This window comes from Rhinoderma darwinii, chromosome 3 (assembly GCF_050947455.1).
Source record: "Rhinoderma darwinii isolate aRhiDar2 chromosome 3, aRhiDar2.hap1, whole genome shotgun sequence".
Taxonomy (NCBI): Eukaryota; Metazoa; Chordata; class Amphibia; order Anura; family Rhinodermatidae; genus Rhinoderma; species Rhinoderma darwinii.
The window spans coordinates 397,057,936-397,077,365 of record NC_134689.1 but is presented as its reverse complement, the minus strand read 5'-3'; the positions used below and the strand labels follow the sequence as shown (position 1 = coordinate 397,077,365).

Below are 19,430 nucleotides of genomic sequence, written 5' to 3'. Positions count from 1 at the left end.
ATATAGGGAGAGGTTATATGTAGTAATAAGAGGAGATATAGGGAGAGGTTATATGGAGTAATAGGAGGAGATATAGGGAGAGGTTATATGGAGTAATAGGAGGAGATATATGGAGAGGTTATATGTAGTAATAGGAGTAGATATAGGGAGAGGTTATATGTAGTAATAGGAGTAGATATAGGGAGAGGTTATATGTAGTAATAGGAGGAGATATAGGGAGAGGTTATATGGAGTAATAGGAGGAGATATAGGGAGAGGTTATATGTAGTAATAGGAGGAGATATAGGGAGAGGTTATATGGAGTAATAGGAGGAGATATAGGGAGAGGTTATATGTAGTTATAGGAGGAGATATAGGGAGAGGTTATATGTAGTAATAGGAGGAGATATAGGGAGATGTTATATGGAGTAATAGGAGGAGATATAGAGAGAGGTTATATAGAGTAATAGGAGGAGATATAGGGAGATGTTATATGTAGTAATAGGAGGAGATATAGGGAGATGTTATATGTAGTAATAGGAGGAGATATAGGGAGAGGTTATATGGAGTAATAGTAGGAGATATAGGGAGATGTTATATGGAGTAATAGGAGGACATATAGGGCGATGTTATATGAAGTAATCGGGGGAGATATAGGGAGAGGTTATATGGAGTAATAGGAGGAAATATAGGGAGATGTCATATGGAGTAATAGGAGATATAGGGAGAGGTTATATGGAGTAATAGGAGGAGATATAGGGAGATGTTATATGGAGTTATAGGAGGAGATATAGGGAGATGTTATATGTAGTAATAGGAGGAGATATAGGGAGAGGAAATATGGAGTAATAGGAGACGATATAGGGTGAGGATATATGGAGTAATAGTAGGAGATATATCGGAGGTTATATGGAGTAATAGGAGGAGATATAGGGAGAATTTATATGGAGTAATAGGAGGAGATATAGGGAGATGATATATGTAGTAATAGGAGGAGATATAGGGAGATGTTATATAGGGTAATAGGAGGAGATATAGGGAGATGTTATATGGAGTAATAGGAGGAGATATAGGAGAGGCTATATGAAGTAATAGGAGGAGATATAGGGAGAGGTTATATGTAGTGATAGGAGAAGATATAGGGAGGTTATATTGAGTAATATAAGGATATATAGGGAGATGTTATATGGAGTTATAGGAGGAGATATAGGGAGATGTTATATGTAGTAATAGGAGGAGATATAGGGAGAGGATATATGGAGTAATAGGAGAAGATATAGGGAGATGTTATATGTAGTGATAGTAGGAGATATAGGGAGAGGTTATATGGAGTAATCGGATCAGATATAGGGAGATGTTATATGTAGTAATAGGAGGAGACATAGGGAGAGTTTATATGGAGTAATAGGAGGAGATATAGGGAGGTTATAAGGAGTAATAGGAGGATATATAGGGAGAGGTTATACGGAGTAATAGGAGGAGATAGAGGGAGATTTTATATGAAGTAATAGGAGGAGATATAGGGAGAGGTTATATGGAGTAATAGGAGGAGATATAGGGAGATGTTATAAGGAGAAATCGGAGGAGATATAGGGAGAGGATATATGTAGTAATAGGAGGAGATATAGGGAGAGGTTATATGGAGCAATAGGAGGATATATAGGGAGAGGTTATATGGAGTAATAGGAGGAGATAGAGGGAGATTTTATATGAAGTAATAGGAGGAGATATAGGGAGAGGTTATATGGAGTAATAGGAGGAGATATAGGGAGATTTTATATGAAGTAATAGGAGGAGATATAGGGAGATGTTATATGGAGTAAGAGGAGGAGATATAGGGAGAGGTTATAGGGAGTAATAGGAGGAGATATAGGGAGAGGTTATATGGAGTAATAGAAGGAGATATAGGGAGAGGTTATATGGAGTAATAGGAGAATGTATAGGGAGAGGTTATGGAGTAATAGGAGGAGATATAGGGAGAGGATATATGGAGTAATAGGAGGAGATATAGGGAGAGGTTATATGGAATAAAGGAGGAGATATAGGGAGATGTCATATGGAGTAATAGGAGGAGATATAGGGAGATGTTATATGGAGTAATAGGAGGAGATATAGGGAGAGATTATATGGAGTAATAGGATGAGATATAGGAAGAGGTTATATGGAGTAATAGGAGGAGATATATGGAGATGTTATATGGAGTAATAGGAGGAGATATAGGGAGATGTTATATGGAGTAATAGGAGGAGATATAGGGAGAGGTTATATGGAGTAATAGGAGAATATATAGGGAGAGGTTATGGTGTAATAGGAGGAGATATAGGGAGAGGATATATGGAGTAATAGGAGGAGATATAGGGAGAGGTTATATGGAGTAATAGGAGGAGATATAGGGAGAGGTTATATGGAGTAATAGGAGGAGATATAGGGAGAGGTTATATGGAGTAATAGGAGGAGATATACGGAGATGATATATGGAGTAATAGGAGGAGATATAGGGAGATGTTATATGGAGTAATAGTAGGAGATATAGGAAGATGATATATGGAGTAATAGGAGGAGATATAGGGAGATGTTATATGGAGTTATAGGAGGAGATATAGGGAGATGTTATATGTAGTAATAGGAGGAGATATAGGGAGAGGATATATGGAGTAATAGGAGAAGATATAGGGAGATGTTATATGTAGTGATAGTAGGAGATATAGGGAGAGGTTATATGGAGTAATAGGAGGAGATATAGGGAGAGGTTATATGGAGTAATCGGATCAGATATAGGGAGATGTTATATGTAGTAATAGGAGGAGACATAGGGAGAGTTTATATGGAGTAATATGAGGAGATATAGGGAGGTTATAAGGAGTAATAGGAGGATATATAGGGAGAGGTTATACGGAGTAATAGGAGGAGATAGAGGGAGATTTTATATGAAGTAATAGGTAATAGGAGGAGATATAGGGAGAGGTTATATGGAGTAATAGGAGGAGATATAGGGAGATGTTATAAGGAGAAATCGGAGGAGATATAGGGAGAGGAATATATGTAGTAATAGGAGGAGATATAGGAGAGGTTTTATGGAGCAATAGGAGGATATATAGGGAGAGGTTATATGGAGTAATAGGAGGAGATAGAGGGAGATTTTATATGAAGTAATAGGAGGAGATATAGGGAGAGGTTATATGGAGTAATAGGAGGAGATATAGGGAGATTTTATATGAAGTAATAGGAGGAGATATAGGGAGATGTTACATGGAGTAAGAGGAGGAGATATAGGGAGAGGTTATAGGGAGTAATAGGAGGAGATATAGGGAGAGGTTATATGGAGTAATAGAAGGAGATATAGGGAGAGGTTATATGGAGTAATAGGAGAATGTATAGGGAGAGGTTATGGAGTAATAGGAGGAGATATAGGGAGAGGATATATGGAGTAATAGGAGGAGATATAGGGAGAGGTTATATGGAATAAAGGAGGAGATATAGGGAGATGTTATATGGAGTAATAGGAGGAGATATAGGGAGATGTTATATGGAGTAATAGGAGGAGATATAGGGAGAGATTATATGGAGTAATAGGATGAGATATAGGGAGAGGTTATATGGAGTAATAGGAGGAGATATAGGGAGATGTTATATGGAGTAATAGGAGGAGATATAGGGAGATGCTATATGGAGTAATAGGAGGAGATATAGGGAGAGGTTATATGGAGTAATAGGAGAATATATAGGGAGAGGTTATGGTGTAATAGGAGGAGATATAGGGAGAGGATATATGGAGTAATAGGAGGAGATATAGGGAGAGGTTATATGGAGTAATAGGAGGAGATATAGGGAGAGGTTATATGGAGTAATAGGAGGAGATATAGGGAGAGGTTATATGGAGTAATAGGAGGAGATATACGGAGATGATATATGGAGTAATAGGAGGAGATATAGGGAGATGATATATGGAGTAATAGGAGGAGATATAGGGAGATGATATATGGAGTAATAGGAGGAGATATAGGGAGAGGTTATATGGAGTAATAGGAGGAGATATAGGAGAGGTTATATGGAGTAATAGTAGGAGATATAGGAAGATGTTATATGGAGTAATAGGAGGAGATATAGGGAGATGATATATGGAGTAATAGGAGAAGATATAGGGAGAGGTTATATGTAGTAATAAGAGGAGATATAGGGAGAGGTTATATGGAGTAATAGGAGGAGATATAGGGAGAGGTTATATGTAGTAATGGGAGTAGATATAGGGAGAGGTTATATAGAGTAATAGGAGGAGATATAGGGTGATGTTATATGGAGTAATAGGAGTAGATATAGGGAGATGTTATATGGAGTAAAGGAGGAGATATAGAGAGAGGTTATAGGGGGTAATAGGAGATATAGGGAGATGTTATATGTAGTATTAGGAGGAGATATAGGGAGAGGTTATATGTAGTAATAGGAGTAGATATAGGGAGAGGTTATATGTAGTAATAGGAGGAGATATAGGGAGAGGTTATATGGAGTAATAGGAGGAGATATAGGGAGATGTTATATGGAGTAATAGGAGGAGATATAGGGAGAGGTTATAGGGGGTAATAGGAGATATAGGGAGATGTTATATGTAGTATTAGGAGATATAGGGAGAGGTTATATGTAGTAATAGGAGTAGATATAGGGAGAGGTTATATGTAGTAATAGGAGGAGATATAGGGAGAGGTTATATGGAGTAATAGGAGGAGATATAGGGAGAGGTTATATGTAGTAATAGGAGGAGATATAGGGAGAGGTTATATGGAGTAATAGGAGGAGATATAGGGAGAGGTTATATGTAGTAATAGGAGGAGATATAGGGAGAGGTTATATGTAGTTATAGAAGGAGATATAGGGAGAGGTTATATTTAGTAATAGGAGGAGATATAGGGAGATGTTATATGGAGTAATAGGAGGATATATAGGGAGGGTTATATGGAGTAATAGGAGGAGATATAGGGAGAAGTTATATGGAGTAATAGGAGGAGATATAGGGAGAGGTTATATGTAGTAATAGGAGTAGATATAGGAGAGGTTATATGGAGTAATAGGAGGAGATATAGGGAGAGGTTATATGGAGTAATAGGAGGAGATATAGAGAGAGGTTATATGGAGTAATAGGAGGAGATATAGGGAGATGTTATATGGAGTAACAGGAGGAGATATAGAGAGAGGTTATATGGAGTAATAGGAGGAGATATAGGGAGAGGTTATATGGAGTAATAGGAGGAGATATAGGGAGAGGTTATATGTAGTAATAGGAGGAGATATAGGGAGAGGTTATATGGAGTAATAGGAGGAGATATAGGGAGATGTTATATGTAGTAATAGAAGGAGATATAGGGAGAGGTTATATAGAGTAATAGGAGGAGATATAGGGCGATGTTATATGGAGTAATAGGAGTAGATATAGGGAGATGTTATATGGAGTAATAGGAGGAGATATAGGGAGATGTTATATGGAGTAATAGGAGGAGGAATAGGGAGAGGTTATATATAGTAATAGGAGGAGACATAGGGAGAGGTTATATGGAGTAATAGGAGGAGATATAGGGAGATGTTATATGGAGTAATAGGAGGAGATATAGGAGAGGTTATATATAGTAATAGGAGGATATATAGGGAGAGGTTATATGTAGTAATAGGAGGAGATATAGGGAGATGTTATATGGAGTAATAGGAGGAGATATAGGGAGATGTTATATAAAGTAATAGGAGGAAATATAGGGAATTGTTATGTGGAGTAATAGAAGGAGATATAGGGAGTGGTTATATGGAGTAATAGAAGGAGATATAGGGAGAGGTTATATGGAGTAATAGGAGAATGTATAGGGAGAGGTTATGGAGTAATAGGAGGAGATATAGGGAGATGTTATATGGAGTAATAGGAGGAGATATAGGGAGAGATTATATGGAGTAATAGGATGAGATATAGGGAGAGGTTATATGGAGTAATAGGAGGAGATATAGGGAGATGTTATATGGAGTAATAGGAGGAGATATAGGGAGATGTTATATGGAGTAATAGGAGGAGATATAGGGAGAGGTTATATGGAGTAATAGGAGAATATATAGGGAGAGGTTATGGTGTAATAGGAGGAGATATAGGGAGAGGATATATGGAGTAATAGGAGGAGATATAGGGAGAGGTTATATGGAGTAATAGGAGGAGATATAGGGAGAGGTTATATGGAGTAATAGGAGGAGATATACGGAGATTATATATGGAGTAATAGGAGGAGATATAGGGGAGATGTTATATGGAGTAATAGGAGGAGATATAGGGAGAGATTATATGGAGTAATAGGATGAGATATAGGGAGAGGTTATATGGAGTAATAGGAGGAGATATAGGGAGATGTTATATGGAGTAATAGGAGGAGATATAGGGAGATGTTATATGGAGTAATAGGAGGAGATATAGGGAGAGGTTATATGGAGTAATAGGAGAATATATAGGGAGAGGTTATGGTGTAATAGGAGGAGATATAGGGAGAGGATATATGGAGTAATAGGAGGACATATAGGGAGAGGTTATATGGAGTAATAGGAGGAGATATAGGGAGAGGTTATATGGAGTAATAGGAGGAGATATAGGGAGAGGTTATATGGAGTAATAGGAGGAGATATACGGAGATTATATATGGAGTAATAGGAGGAGATATAGGAGGAGGTTATATGGAGTAATAGGAGGAGATATAGGGAGATGTTATATGGAGTAATAGGAGGAGATATAGGAAGATGTTATATGGAGTAATAGGAGGAGATATACGGAGATTATATATGGAGTAATAGGTGGAGATATAGGGAGATGTTATATGTAGTAATAGGAGGAGATATAGGGAGATGTTATATGGAGTAATAGGAGGAGATATAGGAAGATGTTATATGGAGTAATAGGAGGAGATATAGGGAGATGATATATGGAGTAATAGGAGAAGATATAGGGAGAGGTTATATGTAGTAATAAGAGGAGATATAGGGAGAGGTTATATGGAGTAATAGGAGGAGATATAGGGAGAGGTTATATGTAGTAATAGGAGTAGATATAGGGAGAGGTTATATAGAGTAATAGGAGGAGATATAGGGTGATGTTATATGGAGTAATAGGAGTAGATATAGGGAGATGTTATATGGAGTAATAGGAGAAGATATAGGGAGATGTTATATGGAGTAATAGGAGTAGATATAGGGAGATGTTATATGGAGTAATAGGAGGAGATATAGGGAGAGGTTATAGGGGGTAATAGGAGATATAGGGAGATGTTATATGTAGTATTAGGAGGAGATATAGTGAGAGGTTATATGTAGTAATAGGAGTAGATATAGGGAGAGGTTATATGTAGTAATAGGAGGAGATATAGGGAGAGGTTATATGGAGTAATAGGAGGAGATATAGGGAGAGGTTATATGTAGTAATAGGAGGAGATATAGGGAGAGGTTATATGGAGTAATAGGAGGAGATATAGAGAGAGGTTATATGGAGTAATAGGAGGAGATATAGGGAGATGTTATATGGAGTAATAGGAGGAGATATAGAGAGAGGTTATATGGAGTAATAGGAGGAGATATAGGGAGAGGTTATATGGAGTAATAGGAGGAGATATAGGGAGAGGTTATATGTAGTAATAGGAGTAGATATAGGGAGAGGTTATATGGAGTAATAGGAGGAGATATAGGGAGATGTTATATGTAGTAATAGGAGGAGATATAGGGAGAGGTTATATAGAGTAATAGGAGGAGATATAGGGCGATGTTATATGGAGTAATAGGAGTAGATATAGGGAGATGTTATATGGAGTAATAGGAGGAGATATAGGGAGATGTTATATCGAGTAATAGGTGGAGATATAGGGAGAGGTTATATATAGTAATAGGAGGAGACATAGGGAGAGGTTATATGGAGTAATAGGAGGAGATATAGGGAGAGGTTATATATAGTAATAGGAGGATATATAGGGAGAGGTTATATGTAGTAATAGGAGGAGATATAGGGAGATGTTATATGGAGTAATAGGAGGAGATATAGGGAGATGTTATATAAAGTAACAGGAGGAAATATAGGGAGTTGTTATATGGAGTAATAGGAGGAGCTATAGGGAGTGGTTATATGGAGTAATAGGAGGAGATATAGGGAGAGGTTATATGGTGTAATAGGAGGAGATATAGGGAGAGGTTATATGGAGTAATAGGAGGAGATATAGGGAGATGTTATATGAAGTAATAGGAGGAGATATAGGGAGAGGTCATATGGAGTAATAGGAGTAGATATAGGGAGAGGTTATATGTAGTAATAGGAGGAGATATAGGGAGAGGTTATATGGAGTAATAGGAGGAGATATAGGGAGAGGTTATATGGAGTAATAGGAGGAGATATAGGGAGAGGTTATATGTAGTAATAGGAGGAGATATAGGGAGAGGTTATATGGAGTAATAGGAGGAGATATAGGGAGATGTTATATGGAGTAATAGGAGGAGATATAGAGAGAGGTTATATGGAGTAATAGGAGGAGATATAGGGAGAGGTTATATGGAGTAATAGGAGGAGATATAGGGAGAGGTTATATGGAGTAATAGGAGGAGATATAGGGAGATGTTATATGTAGTAATAGGAGGAGATATAGGGAGAGGTTATATAGAGTAATAGGAGGAGATATAGGGCGATGTTATATGGAGTAATAGGAGTAGATATAGGGAGATGTTATATGGAGTAATAGGAGGAGATATAGGGAGATGTTATATGGAGTAATAGGTGGAGATATAGGGAGAGGTTATATATAGTAATAGGAGGAGACATAGGGAGAGGTTATATGGAGTAATAGGAGGAGATATAGGGAGAGGTTATATATAGTAATAGGAGGATATATAGGGAGAGGTTATATGTAGTAATAGGAGGAGATATAGGGAGATGTTATATGGAGTAATAGGAGGAGATATAGGGAGATGTTATATAAAGTAACAGGAGGAAATATAGGGAGTTGTTATATGGAGTAATAGGAGGAGCTATAGGGAGTGGTTATATGGAGTAATAGGAGGAGATATAGGGAGAGGTTATATGGTGTAATAGGAGGAGATATAGGGAGAGGTTATATGGAGTAATAGGAGGAGATATAGGGAGATGTTATATGAAGTAATAGGAGGAGATATAGGGAGAGGTCATATGGAGTAATAGGAGGAGATATAGGGAGAGGTTATATATAGTAATAGGAGGAGATATAGGGAGAGGTTATAGGGGGTAATAGGAGATATAGGGAGATGTTATATGTAGTAATAGGAGGAGATATAGGGAGACGTTATATGGCGTATTAGGATGAGATACATGGTGATAATCTATTACTTACCAACATTAACATGCACCTACTTTCTTTCACAGCTCCACAACATCCGAGGAACCCCATAATTATTAGGAATCCTCCTATAGCCATGCACAGATATCCCACATTTACCACTTGCATGAGCTGCGGGGCTGCTGAGCCAAGGATCTTCAGGAAAGACCCTCCATCCACCTTCACCCAGATTCCTATACCCAGCACAGCTGTGCCCCCCAGCTGAAGAAAGAGGACAAAATACAGTTATATATTATAGATTAGAAACCTCCATGGAAAACCATTTAGTAACCAGCCAGATCTCTGCTTTAAGTTGTTTTTTTTAAATACATTGGACAGTTAAGATAATCTGATTGGTTGCTACAGACAACTTCGCTTTTCCTTTAGTTTTGACAAATCTCCCCTGTGAAATAATTAAATATTTGCTGCTTAAAGTCAACACTAGGGGGAGCATAGCAGCTTACTTCTTACTGCGTTATAATTGAGTTCAGTTTATAAATCACATGCAGTGAGCTCCCCTTAGTGGTGGCTGCAGGCAGGCAGAATGGTATCATGTACCCCAGTATCTATACAAGGGTTTGGAGCTCTGTATAAGAAAACGGAGCTCCAACAGATATAAAGATATTTTAAGAATTTAATCAACACAGAATTTGTGGAATTAAAAGGACATGATGATAAAAGGTTAAAGAAAAAGCACCAATCCAATGTTCCCATCCCCCTACCTGGAGCTCAGACCAGAGGTGTAAGATCCTTGGTCCTAATGCGAAATCTGTAACAGCTATGTGTCAATTATTATAATGTTGTCTTCTTATGTGGCAGAAGGGGCCTGTGGGCTCCCTCTGGCACCATGGACCAGGTCTGCCTGCTTCCCCCTATAGCTATGCCCCTGTGTAGCTGGCATCAACTGGTACTAAAGGAAAGCTCTGGCTTTAAACAACATTATCTCTATAGTCAAAAAATGTCAAAGCAGTATCTTTATAATGTATCTGCAGTGTCAGCTTCTTCTTCTTCTTCTTCTTCTTCTTCTTCTTCTTCTTCTTCTTCTTCTTCTTCTTCTTCTTCTTCTTCTTCTTCTTCTTCTTCTTCTTCTTCTTGCTACCTGGAGACCATCAACAAGCTGCTGCAAACTTTTCTGTTTTTCCTATAATGTGTCTTTCATTTAGTACTTTGTGTGAATAGTGGTGTCCTGCTGTCAGGGCTGCCATCATAAATATCTGAACACTATAAAGGCAAATGGCACTGAACTCCCTATTATGTCCATCAACCCCCATCTTGTACCCTAATATATACATTTGGTGGGCAGTCTGTTATTCTTCTTCTCAAGCATGGAGGCGGTGAGTTTCCCACAGGTGAGTTTGGCCCCCTATGTACCTCGGCACCTGACTGCAGTGCCATCTATACTGCCCTGATGGAGGCCCTGCCTGCTGTGAACCTGTATTTGATTGGTGCATTAACCCCCGTTGGGTTTTCCATCAGTACAACCCCTCTTCTAAATGCAGACCCACTGGTGATTCACTGAACGGGGGTTCCTGTCTATGAAGTCCATATACTCTAATAGCTGATCTCTCCTGTGTATTTATACGAGCCATAATTGGAAAAAAAATGAAGTTGATAGTTATAATAAGATCTGTCAGCGCTGAGGCACCAAACCTGCTTGTTGATGGTTTCCATCAATATTTAGGCAAAAAAAAGCAGAAATTCACTGAGCACAGTATATAAAATGGGTATGAATTAAACGTATATAACGCTTTTCGAGGTCGATCCGACCTCCTCATCAGGTAAATGTATGCTATGCTGCTAGTAGAATAGTAGAAACAGCAAAAACATTACATCAGTTGACTATATAACCAAAGTTAATCAAAGGTAGAGCAAATACCAAAGCATTAATGTTCAATTATAAGATACTTACAAATATAATGGTGTTGAAAATGAACATCATGATTTTTAGGAACGAAAAGCAGCTCATTTTGGGACCTAAAAATGAAAAAATTTTGATTTCATATGTCATTTAATGAAAATATAGTCTAATGAAAGCCTGGCGGGAGTGAGGTACAAGACATCAAACAGCTCCTCATATCTCAGCTTCCTTGATAACTGTCAGTATTGCATTGAGGAGAGGGAGATATTACCTAAATGTTCAGGTTGTATGAGATTAGCAAAACTGATCTGCGGTTTTATTTTCTTAGAAACAGCCAAACACTTGGCCGTGTGTGGTTCTGCATCTCTGCTCCTTTAACTTGAAAGGAGTTGAGATGCAATACCGGACACAGCCTGTAGACGTAGGTGGCGCTCTTTTTTTTCTTATCTCATACAACCCCATTATGTTTTCTGGTTATCTTTATGGCTGCTTGCCTACATTACCTGCCCACTCATGATGGATATATTTACTTTCTCCTAGACAACAGCGCTCTGCTAACTCTGCTGCATTCATTGCGATTATATTCAGGGAGTAGTTTATTGTTGCTTCCAGGGTAACTAAGATTAAATAAAGATTAAATATACTACACCACACAGGAGAACTGACAGATCCTCTATACTACACCACACAGGACAGCTGACAGATCCTCTATACTATACCACACAGGAGACCGGACAGATCCTCTATACTACACCACAAAAATGAGACTTAACAGGTCCTCTATACTACACCACACAGCAGAGTTGACACATCCTCTAAATTACACCACACAGGAGAGCAGACAGGTCCTCCTTACTACACCACAAAGGAGAACTGACAAATCCTCTTTACTACACCACACAAGAGAGTTCACAGATCCTCTATACACCGCATATGAGAGATGACAGATCCTCTATACTATACAACACGAGACAGCTGACAGCTAGTCTATACTACACAACACAGGAGAGCTGACAGATCCTTTACACTACACCACTCAGGAGAGCTGACAGGTCCTCTATACTACACCACACAGGGGAGCTAACAGATCCTCTATACTAAACCACACAGGAGAGCTGACAGCTCCTTTATACTACACCATACATGAGAACTGACAGATCCTCTATACTACACCACACAGGAGAACTGACAGCTCTTCTATACTACACCACACAGGAGTACTGACATATCCTCTATACTACACCACTCTGGAGAGCTGACAGATCCTCTAAAGTACATCACACAGGAGAGCTGACAGGTCCCCTATACTACACCACACAGGAGAGCTGACAGCTCCCTTGTACTACACCACACAGGAAAACTGACATGTGCTCTATACTACACCACACAGGAGAGCTGGCATGTGCTCTATACTACACCACACAGGAGAACTGACAGATCCTCTATACTACACCACACAGGAGAGCTGACAGATCCTCTATACTACACCACACAAGAGAGCTGACAGATCCTCTATACTACACCACACAGGAGAGCTGACAGATCCTCTATACTACACAACACAGAAGAGCTGTCAGATACTTTATACTACACCACACTGGAGAGCTGATATCTCCTCTATACTGCACCACATAGTAGAGCTGACAGATCCTCTATACTACACCACATAGAAGAGCTGACAGATCTTATACACTACACCACACAGGAGAGCTGACAGCTCCTCTATATTAGACCACATAGGAGACCTGACAGCTCCTGTCATGATGGGGGTAAGGAAACAGACAAGTGAGCCCTAATCTACCCGCCACTCAGTCCCTGCCTACTTGCAACGACCCGCCCTAGGCGACGGGGTACAACTGGGCGACGGTCCCTACGCTCAATAAGTGCACGAAAGACAAACAGACAAGGGACACAGAAGCAAGGGAAAAGGGGCAGTTGCCCATGGCAACACCGTGAGCAACAAGAGTGGTGAAAGAGCCGAGTCAAACCAGGAGTGTACGAGGTACCAAACGCAGAGCAGGAGAGTAGTGAACAAGCCGAGTCAAACCAGGAGTGTACGAGGTACCAAACGCAGAGCAGGAGAGTAGTCAGTAAGCCAGGGTCAATATGAAGCAGGGTCAAATAGTTCAAGAAGCTGCAGCAGGGCCAGGAAACCAAACGAGAAGAATCACAAGCAAGGAGGAACAGGAAAGGCAGGTATAAATAGACAGAGGGTGGGAGCTAGCTCCGTCTGGCCAGGCTGTGATAGGCTCTCCCACTCCTAAGCCTGCCATCCTGAGTGGTGGAAGATGGAGTCAGTCTCACAGACATAGAAGCAGGTGCAGACTGATTACCTATGGGCGTAGATACAGCAGCTGTGCCTGGCAGATCCTTAACAGTTCCTCTATATTACACCACACAGGAGAGCTGACAGATCTTCTATACTTCACCACACAGGAGAACTGATAGATCCTGTATACTACACCACACCACACAGGAGAACTGGCAGGTCCTCTATACTACACCACCCAGGAGAGCTGACAGCTCCTCTTTAGACTGTTCCTGGGAGCTATGTGGCTGGTGCTTGGAGCACTAAGGCTGTATTCTGGCTATTGCTTGGGTAATTGTGGCTATTAATCAGGCATTGTGGCTACTGTTAAGTTCTATGTGGCTTTCATAATGGGGAGCACTGTGGCTGTTATTGGGGCATCACATGACTGTTTTGGATAATTATCTGGCTGGCACTATTATGGGGACACTATGGGGGTTTTAACATACTTCACCACACAGGAGAACTGATAGATCCTGTATACTACACCACACAGGAGAACTGGCAGGTCCTCTATACTACACCACACAGGAGAGCTGACAGCTCCTCTATACTACACCACATAGGAGAGCTGACAGCTCCTCTATATTACACCTCACAGGAGAGCTGACAGATTCTCTATACTACACCACGAAGGAGAGCTGACATATCTTCTATACTACACCACACAGGAGAGCTGACAGATCCCCTATACTACACCACACAGAAGAGCTGACTGGTCCTCTATACTACACCACACAGGAGAACTGACAGTTCCTCTAAACTATACCACACAGGAGAGCGGACAGATCCTCTATATAACACCACACAGGAGAACTGACAGATCCTCCATACTACACCACACAGGGGAGCTGACAGATCCTCTTTACTAAACCACACAGGAGAGCTGACAGATCCCCTTTATTAAACCACACAGCAGAGATGACAGATCCTCTATACTACACCACACAGGAGAGGTGACAGATCCTCTTTACTACACAACACAGGAGATCTGTCAGGTCCTCTATACTACACCACACAGGAGAGCTGACAGAACCTTTATAATACACCACATAGGAGAGCTGACAGATCCTCTATACTACACCACTCAGGAGACCTGACAGGTCCTCAATACTGCACCTCACAGGTGAGCTGACAGATCCTCTATACTACACCACACAGGAGAGCTGACAGTTCCTCTAAACTACACCACACAGGAGAGCTGACAGATCCTCTATACTACACCACACAGGACAGCTGACAGATCCTCAATACCACACCACACAGGAGCGCTGACAGGTCCTCTATACTACACCACACAGGAGAACTGACAGTTCCACTAAAATATACCACACAGGAGAGCTGACAGATCCTCTATATTACACCACACAGGAGAGCTGACAGATCCTCTATACTACACCACACAGGAGAGGTGACAGCTCCTCTATACTATACCACAAAGGGGAGCTGACTTGTCCTCTATACTACATCACACTGGAGAGCTGACATCTCCTCTATACTACACCACATAGGAGAGCTGACAGATCCTCTATACTACACCATACAGAAGAGCTGACAGATCGTATACACTACACCACACAGGAGAGCTGACAGCTCCTCTATATTACACCATACAGGAGACCTGACAGCTCGTCGATATTACACCACACAGGAGAGCTGACAGATCTTCTATAGTACACCACACTGGAGAGCTGACAGATTCTCTATACTACATCACACAGGACAGCTGACAGATCCTCAATACCACACCACACAGGAGCGCTGACAGGTCCTCTATACTACACCACACAGGAGAACTGACAGTTCCACTAAAATATACCACACAGGAGAGCTGACAGATCCTCTATATTACACCACACAGGAGAGCTGACAGATCCTCTATACTACACCACACAGGAGAGGTGACAGCTCCTCTATACTATACCACAAAGGGGAGCTGACTTGTCCTCTATACTACATCACACTGGAGAGCTGACATCTCCTCTATACTACACCACATAGGAGAGCTGACAGATCCTCTATACTACACCATACAGAAGAGCTGACAGATCGTATACACTACACCACACAGGAGAGCTGACAGCTCCTCTATATTACACCATACAGGAGACCTGACAGCTCGTCGATATTACACCACACAGGAGAGCTGACAGATCTTCTATAGTACACCACACTGGAGAGCTGACAGATTCTCTATACTACACCACACAGGACAGCTGACAGATCCTCAATACCACACCACACAGGAGCGCTGACAGGTCCTCTATACTACACCACACAGGAGAACTGACAGTTCCACTAAAATATACCACACAGGAGAGCTGACAGATCCTCTATATTACACCACACAGGAGAGCTGACAGATCCTCTATACTACACCACACAGGAGAGGTGACAGCTCCTCTATACTATACCACAAAGGGGAGCTGACTTGTCCTCTATACTACATCACACTGGAGAGCTGACATCTCCTCTATACTACACCACATAGGAGAGCTGACAGATCCTCTATACTACACCATACAGAAGAGCTGACAGATCGTATACACTACACCACACAGGAGAGCTGACAGCTCCTCTATATTACACCATACAGGAGACCTGACAGCTCGTCGATATTACACCACACAGGAGAGCTGACAGATCTTCTATAGTACACCACACTGGAGAGCTGACAGATTCTCTAAACTATATCACATAGGAGAGCTGACCGGTCCTCTTTAGACTTTGCCTGGGAGCTATGTGGCTGGTGCTTAGAGCACTAATGCTGTATTCTGGCTATTGCTTGGCTAATTGTGGCTATTAATCGGGCATTGTGGCTAGTGTTAGGTTATATGTGGCTTTCATAATGGGGAGCACTGTGGCTGTTATTGGAGCATCACATGACTGTTTTTGGATCATTATCTGGCTGGCACTATTATGGGGACACTATGGGGGTTTTAACATTCCAATGAACTGTTACTGTGTACCCTATTTTAGGGCGAACACACACAAAGTCATCTGAAGGTGTTAAAACACAGTTTATGATTGACAGGTGCCTCTAAATCATTAATGGTATAAATTTTGAATATGTAACCCATAGAGAAGCCTCGTAAATATGTGACTACTGGACTGTGCCCAGTTCACCAAAAGATGCTGCCTACTGCAAAGAATTTAGACAGGATCGGACAGAGCTCTATGAAAATATTTCTGCATTGTTTGTATGAAGAATAAGATTACATTAATGTTGCTTTACTAAAAGGCAAATTATATATTTATTAGATGAATATGAAAAATAGATTATCCACAATTGACAGCACCCAAAATGCAAGTTTTTATCATAGTAATATATATAGAGGACTCTGTGTTTTGTCCCCATTCTGCACCACACAGGAAAGCTGACAGATCCTCTATACTACACCACACAGGACAGCTGACAGATCCTCTATACTACACCTCACAGGACAGCTGACAGATCCTCTATACTACAATACACAGGAGAACTGACAGATCCTCTATACTACACCACACAGGACAGCTGACAGATCCTCTATACTACACCACATGAGAGCTGACAGATCCTCTATACTACACCATGCAGGAGAGCTGACTGGTCCTCTATACTACACCACACAGGAGAACTGACAGATCCTCTATACTACACCACACAGGAGAACTGACAGATCCTCTATACTACACCACACAGGAGAACTGACAGATCCTCTATACTACACCACAAAGGAGAGCTGACATGTCCTCTATACTACATCACGAAGGAGAGCTGACATATCTTCTATACTACACCACACAGGAGAGAAGACAGATCCTCTATACTACACCACACAGGAGTACTGACAGGTCCTCTATACTACGCCACACAGGAGAACTGACAGGTCTTCTATACTACACCACACAGGAGAGCTGACAGATGCTTTATAACAGGAGAACTGACAGATTCTCTATACTACACCACACAGCAGACAGATCCTCTATACTACACCACACAGGAGAGCTGACATATCTTCTATATTACACCACACAGGAGAGCTGACAGATCCTCTATACTACACCACACAGGAGAGCTGACAGATCCTGTTTACTACACCACACAGGAGAGCTGACAGATCATCTACACTACACCAAAGAGGAGACATGAAAGATCATCTACACTACACCAGACAGGAGAACTGACAGATCCTCTATACTAGACCACACAGGAGAACTGACAGATCCTCTATACTACACCACACAGGAGAGCTGACAATCCTCTATACTACACCACAAAGGAGAACTGACAGGTCCTCTATACTACACCACACAGGAGAGCTGACATGTCCTCTATACTACACCACGAAGGAGAACTGACATATCTTCTATACTACACCACACAGGAGAGAAGACAGATCCTCTATACTACACCACACAGGAGAGCTGACAGATCCTCTATACTAAACCACACAGGAGAACTGACAGGTCCTCTATACTACACCACACAGGAGAACTGACAGGTCTTCTATACTACACCACACAGGAGAGCTGACAGATCCTTTATACTACACCACACAGGAGAACTGACAGATTCTCTATACTACACCACACAGCAGACAGATCCTCTATGCTACACCACACAGGAGATCTGAGAGATCCTGTATACTACACCACACAGGAGAGCTGACATATCTTCTATATTACACCACACAGGAGAGCTGACAGATCCTCTATACTACACCACACAGGAGAGCTGACAGATCCTCTATACTACACCACACAGGAGAGCTGACAGGTCCTCTATATTACACCACACAGGAGAGCTGACAGATCCTCTATAATACACCACACAGGAGAGATGACAGATCATCTACACTACACCAAAGAGGAGACATGACAGATCATCTACACTACACCAGACAGGAGAACTGACAGATCCTCTATACTAGACCACACAGGAGAACTGACAGCTCCTCTATACTACACCACACAGGAGAGCTGACAATCCTCTATACTACACCACAAAGGAGAACTGACAGGTCCTCTATACTTTACTATGCTGGAGAGCTAAAGAATACTCCTTATCCCACCAAACAGGAGAGTTGGCAGGTCCCCTTTTAGTTGTCACTGGAAGCTGTATGGCAGGCATTGGGAGCACGAAGGCTGTTATTGGGGGTGTTCTCTATATTGCTGAGGTCATAGTGGATAGTGCTAGGACCTTTGTGGTTTTGATGAAGGGGGGGCACTGTGTTTGTTGTTGGAGAAATACATGGCTGTCTCTGGAACATAATTAACATTGTGGCTTGCACTGTTATGGGGACATCATGGGGGTGTTCAGTTCTGCCATTCCAATCCACTGTAACTGTGTACCCTATTTTAAGGCGAACCCGCATAAAGTTATCTAAATGTGGTAATACACAGTTTACGATTGAAAAGCTCCTCTAAATTATTGACAGTATAAACTCTGAATACGCAACCCATAGAGGAGCCTGGTAAATATGTGACCACTGGACTGTGCCCAGGTTACCACAAGCTACCTGTTGCAGAATGTATTATTAGACAGGATCGGACAGGGCTCTATGAAAATATTTCTGCTTTGTTTGTATGAAGAATATGAAAATGTTCCTGATACTTTTCTAAAAGGCAAATTATTTATTTATTAGATAAATATGCAAAATGGAGTAGCCACAATTGACAGCGCCCCAAATGCACGTTTTTATCATAGTAATATATAGAGGACTCTGTGTTTTGTCCTGGATCCTGGCTGAGGAGAGCACAGTATTTATACACTAAGAGGTTGTGTGATGTTAAAACGCGTTTCTTGATCTTCCAGTTTTTGTGTAAATAATTCTTGGAATATTCCTGGATCCTTCTATCCTCTTCATATCTCCTGTGTTGGTTCCTGTACTAACCCGGCTCAACCCTGAGGGATGACGGGGACGTCAAACACTTAGGGTACAAGGGTGTCCAGTTGTTAAAT

General features: G+C 41.0%; 1 protein-coding gene across 1 annotated transcript in view; it reads right to left on the bottom strand.

The window, feature by feature from the left end:
- Positions 1 to 11,283, bottom strand: part of TSPAN1 (tetraspanin 1) — a 22,875-nt gene extending 11,592 nt beyond the window's left edge. Inside the window, exons 1-2 of the mRNA XM_075855460.1 lie at positions 11,227 to 11,283; positions 9,333 to 9,539 (exon numbers count right to left, since the gene is read on the bottom strand). Of these exons, the coding sequence (XP_075711575.1) occupies positions 9,333 to 9,539; positions 11,227 to 11,283 (264 nt within the window). The remainder of the gene's footprint in view (positions 1 to 9,332; positions 9,540 to 11,226) is intronic.
- Positions 11,284 to 19,430: the final 8,147 nt, after the last annotated feature.